The sequence below is a fragment of the Pteropus medius genome, unplaced genomic scaffold (assembly GCF_902729225.1).
Source record: "Pteropus medius unplaced genomic scaffold, Ma_sr-lr_union100, whole genome shotgun sequence".
In the NCBI taxonomy this organism is placed as follows: Eukaryota; Metazoa; Chordata; class Mammalia; order Chiroptera; family Pteropodidae; genus Pteropus; species Pteropus medius.
Window position 1 is genome coordinate 22,114,115 of NW_024351073.1, and position 8,106 is coordinate 22,122,220.

Consider the following 8,106-nt stretch of genomic DNA (forward strand, 5'->3'; position numbering starts at 1 on the left):
GGGCAGCACCGCACTCCGACCGGGTGCGCGCTGCGAACAGTCCCGAGCCTCCAGGGGCGCCTGCCCGACCCCCCACGTTTCCCCGCGTCCCCGGTGTGCCCTTCACCCCCCATCCTGAGACAAGTGTTGAGAACGGAGACGCCGACAGCGGAGGGCCCGGCGACCCGCGGGGGCCCGCGGCGCGCGTGCACGGCCCAGCCCGTCCTCTGCTCCTGACCGACCCGCGCGCCAGGACGGCCGGGGAGCAGCGCGGGGACGACGCCGAGGCCGATGCCCTCGCGCACGCAGGGCCGCTGGCTCCTCGAGCCCATGCTGGACGTGGCCCAGACTGGGCTACGGCGACCGCGAGCGCTCACCTGCGGGAGCCCAGCCCGGGCGCGGGTGCAGAGGGCAGACACAGCGAAGCGCGCCCCGCCCATGCGCACTCTGTGCATGGCCTACAGCGCCCGCGCATGCGCACTCTGTGCATGGCTTACAGCGCCCGCGCATGCGCACTCTCCGCGCGCGGCCTACCGCCCAGCCACACACCCCCCTCGCGCACCCGCGCGCGCGCGCGCGCGCGCACGGCCTGCCGCTTGGCCCCGCGCGGCTGCGCGTACGGAGGCCCACGAGGCCCTGGGCGTCCCGAGCCGCTGGGAGCCCGGCGGTGCGAGCCCGGTAGGTGTCCGCGCGACTTTGAGCTCAGATGCCTGCGCTCGGCACGCGCGGGCCGGCGGCTTTGCCGAGGCGCCCGCTGCCCAGGCCCGCCCGGCTCTTCTCAGGCCGCCGCGCCCGTCCGGGGCTGCAGCGCGGTCCTCGGGGCTCCCCGTCCCCTGCGTCCTGCACGTTCGTCTGGAGCGGGCGCCCACCTTCCCCCGATCGACCTGCGTTGTTCTATCTTTTTCGCCTTTTGCTAAATTAGACCATCTTTTGCATCCGTCGTAGCCAAATCTTAGCTCCTAGGGGAATCCAAAAGCTCAGGGCCCTTTAAGCGCGTTTTGTTGTTGTTGTTGTTGTTTTAATCCTTGCTTTACGTTGATCTGTAGGAATTTTGGCTACTTTACCTGTTACCTTGAGTATAGTCGACCTTTGAACAGCTCAGGAATTGGAGCACCAAAGCGCCCCCCACTTCAATGATCTGGTATAATTTTTGACTCCCCCCAAACTCAACTATAGTGGGCCCTCTGCGTGCGGGACTCACAACCGATAACGGAAAACATTTAATCAAACAGTTCCTTCCACCAGCCAACTTCCAAGAAGCCTGAGTACTGTCTAGGCTCCATGCGCGTTTGAATCCCGGCTACGACACTTAACTAGCTGTGTAAACGGGCTAAAACCATTTCTTTGTACTCCAGTTTCCTCACCTATGAAATGACAAAAGTCATGAATTCATTGTGCTGTTAGGAGCATTAATTAACTTAGCACGTGTAAACCACAAGAGTGCCTGGCAAATGATAGTGATGATTATTGTTAGATGCCAGCAACTTTTCTAAGCTTTGGGTTGAGGATTCTCTGCCCTTCTGGTACTTTGTTTTAGTGGGAAATATTTATTAATCATGTCTTTAGGGTACTCATCCTTGATATGCATTGATGTTGAATGAGTCATGTTCTCAATATGTTTGACCATGTTTTTTATTCCTTAATTTAGTTATAAATCAAGAGGAGTTGCAAATCGGATGGCATGGCTTTAATTACCTTGCGGAGGAACCTCTGTCATTTATCTGATTTTCGAATGCATGGAGCTCTGGCTGCTCTGAGAAGTCAACCTGTAAATCATGTTCACAAGGTAGCCAAGAAGCGTCTGTGTCCACGGTCCTGTCCACTACACCCTGGGCCTTTCAAGGCCAGGTTCCATCATGCCCGTCGTAAGGAGTTCCATTCAGAAAATGGAAATGACCTTCGTCCAGTTGGTGAGGCAATGTTCTCTGATCGGGACAGTTTTGAACAGAATCTTGAAAACATGGACGAACAGGTATTTTACAGGAGCCTGAGCAACTTCACCTCATCCGAAGAAGTGCTGAGTTTTCTAAGCACGCTGCAGACTTTGCCTGACGTTCTGGCAGCAGGAGCCTTACAACGGATTTGTGAAATGGAAAGAAAAGCAGAAGCTCACAGGCTCCCTAAGGAGATACTAGAGAATCGTGTCTTTCAAGCTCTATGTGTTCAGTTTGAACAGGAACCCTCGAATCTGTCAAACACCGGTTTGGTGACTGCTTTGCAAGCCCTGACTCTGCTGTACGTGGATCCTCAGAGTAGCTTGTTACTGAACCTGGTGGCAGAATGCCAGCGTCGTCTCCAAAGGGGTGGCCTGGATGTCCACAGTCTTTGCGTCCTTGGAGAAACTCTGATTAAACTACAGGGTCCAGAGAGCACGACATTAGACCTGATTATATATCAACTGCAAGGTGAAAAATTGGAAAACTTTGCCCCCGAGGATATCGTGGCCCTTTATAGGGTACTGCAGGTGTGCGCTGAGAAAGCAGACCAACACCAGGCATTTCTCAACAGGATAAACAACTTTTCTCTGTCACTAGTTCCCAACCTGAGTCCTAAATCGATAAGCCAAGTGCTCACTGCTCTCGTGGCTCTAGATCAAACGCAGGCACTTCCTCTGGTTCTAAAACTGGGTAAATACGCTGTGAGGCACATCCCTCATTTCACCAGTGAAGAGCTCGGGAGAGTCTTGGACGCTTTCATATACTTTGGGCACCATGACAGATTTTTTACAACAGCCTTGGAGCAGCGTGTCGCTTCACTGTGTCTCACTCTGGCCCCCGAGGCTGTCAGCAGGGTCATGGAGTACTGCAGCAGAAAACAGATTCTTTCCCAACCCATCCTCAACGCAGTGGCAGAAACTTTTGTTTGCCAAGCAGAAAAATTTTCGCCTCGTCAGGTTTCTGAGTTGATCGAACCATTTGGAAAACTCAATTATTTGCCACCAAATGCCTCTGCTTTATTTAGAAAGCTAGAAGATATGTTATTTGCTCGTTTTAATTCTTTTCCTCCGAAAACACTATTGAAACTTCTCCACTCGTGTTCACTTATCGAACGCCATCCAGTCAACTTTATGGCAAAAATATTCAGCCCTTATTTTCTTCAACAGCTGCAAGGTGAGTTGGTTATCACTTCTGAGAGTGGAAAAATTAACCCTTGAAGTTGTGTTTTCAAGTCACACATGTACTTATGTTTCACCGTGCTTTTTCCTTCCGTCGTAACCTAAAGAAGACGTAACCTGAAGTCGCAGATGCTGGTGTTCACGCAGAGTTAAAGAATGCTAGAACGTGCCTCGAGAGAGGAAACGGTTTGGGGCAGACAGACTCTGCTGCCCTAGCTGAGAAACCGTATACTTGGGGGACTGCCGGTGGCAACGGCAGCAGTCACAGTAATGTCAGAATCTCTGTGACAGAGCCACCATTCCTCATTTATTTACTTTTTATTTAAGAGGATGGTGTTCATCTTAATTCAACACCACCAAATATGTTGAAAATCTGGATCTTTGGATCTTAAAATCCCACTAATCCAACTGACATCTTTTGTCCCTCTTTCCATTCTGTAGTTAGGACCTCGAGTTCTCCAAGGTCAACGTGAGATCGCACCAATGGCGGGAAGAAGGCACCGTTAATTCTAACATGTTCTCTTCTGAGTGTCGTTTAAGAGTGCCTTGTACGTTCTGACTGTTCCGTTCTCATCACATATGTCAACATTTGAACTTAGCTATGACTGGGATGCTTTCTGTTTCAGGCGAGGAATCATGTTTGGACAGACTGAGCCTCGCACAACTGACCCAGCTCCTGCTGACCTCGCTCCTAGAGTGCCCTTTCTATAAGGTAAAAGCGTGAGCTGTGTTGCTCTATTTCCCCGTGAGGGCAGTGCCCCCGCGGCCCCGACACCTCTTCAGCCCCTTGTTTTGATCTGTCTCAGTAACGTCCTTAGAAAGCAGATCTTCCATTCATTCAGAGTCGTGGTCACCACATAGCCCTTCTCTGATAAACCGACTCCACTCCTGTGCCTTGTCCTTGGAGGACCCCCTTCCTGGCACGTGAGATTTCTTGGGAGGTTTTATCAAGTGCTGCGGGCACATGAGTCACAGTCCGCGGAGAGCCACACTGAGGGCCTCAGCACTCCCGGAGCTGTCGGGCGTGACAGTGTGATGCTGGACTCCGCTCGCACCTGACAGTTCCGTGGAGCTGGAGTGTGCGTGTCCCAGCAAGCACGCCAGAGGCCAGCCTGGTTAGGACCAGAAGCGGGTCTCCAGAAGGGCTCGCCCACCCGGACCTCCGCACCTGCTGGCCCCCCGCACCTGGTTGGCCTGCATCTGAGGGTAGCTCATTTTGGAGTAAGGTATAGGGTTGGAAAAATAACCATAACCACGACCCTCTTAAACCGGCTTAAATAGTACCGAGCCCACAAATCAGAGTCACCGCCCGCTCCCATCCCTGCGTCAGCCTCAGCGTTTATGCCAAATGCACACGGACCGAACGCCGTCCAGCTTCTCTCTCTCCGTGAAATGAGACAGGTGCGGTCACTCTTACGCTCAGTACATCATCAGTGTCCCTCGGAGCGACACCTGAAGATCGAACGCGTTCTTTTTTAAGAGCGGCATGACAGAGCGGGGTTTTGTCCCCTTTCCCTGCTGTGCCAAACCTTAAAGCTTCTTCCTGCGTCTGTCTCTCTCGGCGGTGCTGTAACAAACTTCCTCGCGTATCCTTCACCTCTGTTTTCTCAGTCTGGAGGCTGGATTCGTTCTCAGTAAATACTGACAGATTTTTTTTCCCCAAGAGTTGTAGATTTCACATTTTCCCAGCAATGAATGTGGCTATGTCCCTTCCCCCCACGTCACTGCAGTGTGTTATTAGTCCCTTTAATTTCTGTCATTCAACTCAATGAAAAAGTATCATGTCACATGTTTACAGTATATTTTAATGAGTAATAATGAAGTTGAGCGTATTTTCAAATGCTTATTGTTCATTGACATCCGCTGTGAATTGTCTTTGTGTCCCCTAACTTATTCCTGTTACGTTCTTTTTCCTTTTTTCTATAAATTATTGTAAAACAGATATTAACTATTAAGTACATCGCACATATTTCTTTCTGGCTTGTAGTTTTTAGGGATTTTTTTGGCTTAATTTAATATTTATGATGCCTTTTTGCTATACAGAGATGTTTAAGTTTTCTGTAGTCAGACCTACTTGTCTGCTATGTCTTCCAGGTTTCCTAGCTTGCTTAAGACTATTTTGGCACTCTTTAATAAGATATTTTACTAAATTTTAAAAAATACTATTTTTCTTAATATACTTAGATCTTCAATCCACCTGGGGTGATTATACTCTGTGATGGTAGACCTCTGAGTTCTCTTCCAGGTGGATAACCAGTTGCCAGTGCTGTTTCTTACACAGCTGTTCTTTTCTTAGTAAATCGAAATGTCACCTTCGTCACATTTTCCACCATTCAAACTTAGCAGAGTGTCCTTCAGGCCCTCAAAGCAATTCCGGGAGTTCCAACGATGTTTTTTTTCTTCTTTCCTTTCTTTCTCTCCCTCCGTCTCTCTTTTCTCACGGTGACCATCGACTACTTTTAAGAAACATTTAAAAGATATTCTGAATTATTGCACTCGAACTATAGCAAGAATATTTCGCATTGTCATTTCGAGACGGGCATTTGTCCTGCGTCCTGGGACTGTGCCATGCTTGTAAAGGGGTTTTGATCAGACCTTAATTCTCAGGGGGCCTCCATTTCATTTTGTTCCCATGTTTGTACATATGATTTTTAGGGTCCAAAACTTCATCCTAAATATCAAGTGAAATCGTTTCTGACTCCGTGCTGCTCCCTGGAGACGCCGGTGGATTTCCAGCTTTATAAGTCTGTGATGGTCGGACTGATGGACCTTCTAGGGGCCAGGCTGTATTTTGCTTCAAAAGTGTTAACGCCCTATTGTTACACAATAGGTGAGTCGTGGGCAGCTCTGTCGTTTGCCAGACCTGAGCGTGGGCTGTCACTGGGAATATGTGGGACTTGGTGGCCACCGAGGGTCTGAAAATGCATGACGGACTGGGTGCTTCCTTGGGGCATAGCAGGGCTGCGGGGTCCTGTCTGTTTGGGGTCCCTGTGTTACCCACGTAGCAGCGGAATGTCTTTGGGCCGATTTTAACCGTTTTCTGCTCACTTCTCATCTGTCAGATGAGAGACTCACATGAGGACGAAGTGATGTGGGGACACCTGGAGCACAGTGAGTGCCGTCACTGTCAGCTGCTGCCACACTCGAGGCCGCTGCTATCCATTAGAGCAGCCGCCAGGACATGCGGCGACTTACATTTAAATTAATGAAAATTTTAAAGATTCAAAGTTCAGTTCCTGCTTGCACTAGCCACCCTCCAGATGCTCAGTAGCCACAAGTGGCTTGTGGCTGCCGTGTGGGACAGTACAGGTGGCAGAGTTTCCATTGTCGCAGAAATTCTGCTGGACAGCGCTTACTGGAGAGGCCAAGACCTTCTGCCCTTAGTTGTAAAAAAAGGATGAATATAAAATCAACTCGAAGAAGACCGTGCTTCATGGGCTTCGGGTGGTCACCTCTCCCTCCCCACCTCTAGGCCTCCACTTACAGAAGGCGAGGACAGGGGCGCCTGCCCGTGCCCGGGACCACGTGTCGGGGTGCAAGGCCCTTCCGTACCCGGGACGCTCTGGGGGCACCGGTGACGAAGGGGTCCAGGTGCGCAGGTGTCTGACTTTAACTTAGGGGGCTTTCTTCGCTGTCTGGATCGAAGGGTTCGGTTGTGTGCAGGGTTCTTGTCAAAGCCCAGTAAGCTGAGAGACACCCCCCGTTTGGTGTGGCCGAGCCTCCTCACTTTGGGGCGACTTGGTTGACCGTGGATGCGGTTAAGTCAAAATTCTCACCATTGTCCGTTGTGGTCATTACTTTGCAGCCTTCAGCCAGTTGGTTAGTGCAGTGTGGAGGAATTCAGAACGAGGACAGGAAGGTGGTGTTTGAGAGGATGTCACACAAGGGACTTTTCCTTTCTTCTCTCAGCAGATGTTGAAATTAAATTAGATGAAGAAGGATTTGTATTGCCACTTACAGCTGACGAAGATGTCCACAGGAGGTAAGGCCCCTGTCGCCGTTTGTGTTGTAAGACGTGTGACGGGTAATACCCAATGACTGTTTTCTTAGGAACGTGAGAACAATAGTCCTGATTCTGGAAATTAAAACAGTACTTGGCAGCATACCAGTTTTGGAAATTCCTTGTAACATTTTATGAACCTCAGTATTAATAAAATTCAGGGCTGTTTCAACAGATTAAAGGATAACACATTCGTGACTCATTCGAAAATAGTATTGACAGCTAGGAATAAGCAAATCCCAAATAGACTCTGGCAACTAAAAACATATAAGTACTTTGGATTGTTTTAGAAGTTAAGTTTCTCCCTTGTTTTCAGGATAGCACTGTGTATTGACGGTCCGAAAAGATTTTGTTTGAACAGCAGACACTTGCTGGGGAAGGAAGCGACCAAACAGAGACACCTGCGCCTGCTTGGCTATCAGGTGGTTCAGGTATGCCTTCCTCCTCCTTTTCCCCCAGAGCAGTAGTTCACATTTGCTTTCTCCAGGGTACTAAGTGGTCTGCCAGCCAACAGGACCAAGACTGTACATGCCCACTTTGTTAATTAAGCTCAAATCTCTTGATTTATATTTTGAAACACAGAATTTTCAAACTTTCAGTGTCCCTATATTCTCTGTAGGCTATGCTTAACTTTGCTTTTGGATTACTAAGTTATTGGAACATCTGGCTTAATTTCTCTGATTTAATAAAAATGGACACGAAAGCTCATACCAACACCAAATGTTTAAGGCCTTTTTTGTGTTTACGTCACAAATCACCTAAGGCGGCCTTGTGTGAGGAGCCACAGTGGAGGGACATGGAGTGTCCCCAGCTCTAGGCGGTCCAGCAGTCTGTCTCTGCCGCCCTGTCTGGGTGCTTCTTCCTCTCCACCTTGTACCCCCAGATTGATTTTCCTAAAACGAGCCATGCCAGCGTTTGCTCAGGACCCTCACTGTCTGACCCCTGCAGGACAGAGTTAGCTGCTCAGCACTCCGGGCCCTTGCTCAGGGCTCTGTGGTCGCTCCCCTTCCCT

General features: G+C 49.7%; 2 protein-coding genes across 9 annotated transcripts in view; one reads left to right on the forward strand and one right to left on the reverse strand.

Moving 5' to 3' along the window:
- The window catches only part of MTRR (5-methyltetrahydrofolate-homocysteine methyltransferase reductase), a 41,476-nt gene that overhangs the window by 26,439 nt on the left and 6,931 nt on the right, over positions 1-8,106 (reverse strand). For 5 of the 6 annotated variants that reach the window (XM_039842800.1, XM_039842797.1, XM_039842801.1 and 2 more), the window contains exon 1: positions 357-471. The exons of the other annotated variant lie outside the window; for it this stretch is intronic. In XM_039842800.1, the coding sequence (XP_039698734.1) occupies positions 357-434 (78 nt within the window). In that variant the 5' untranslated portion in view covers positions 435-471. Of the gene's footprint in view, positions 1-356; positions 472-8,106 lie in introns of those variants that run through there. 6 annotated transcript variants of the gene reach the window in all.
- Positions 549-8,106, forward strand: part of FASTKD3 (FAST kinase domains 3) — an 8,662-nt gene continuing 1,104 nt past the window's right edge. Inside the window, exons 1-6 of one of the 3 annotated variants that reach the window (XM_039842802.1) lie at positions 549-657; positions 1,628-3,089; positions 3,721-3,806; positions 5,750-5,924; positions 7,004-7,076; positions 7,411-7,525. In XM_039842802.1, the coding sequence (XP_039698736.1) occupies positions 1,661-3,089; positions 3,721-3,806; positions 5,750-5,924; positions 7,004-7,076; positions 7,411-7,525 (1,878 nt within the window). In that variant the 5' untranslated portion in view covers positions 549-657; positions 1,628-1,660. Of the gene's footprint in view, positions 658-759; positions 1,121-1,627; positions 3,090-3,720; positions 3,807-5,749; positions 5,925-7,003; positions 7,077-7,410; positions 7,526-8,106 lie in introns of those variants that run through there. The other 2 variants (XM_039842804.1, XM_039842803.1) reach the window with 2 other exon arrangements.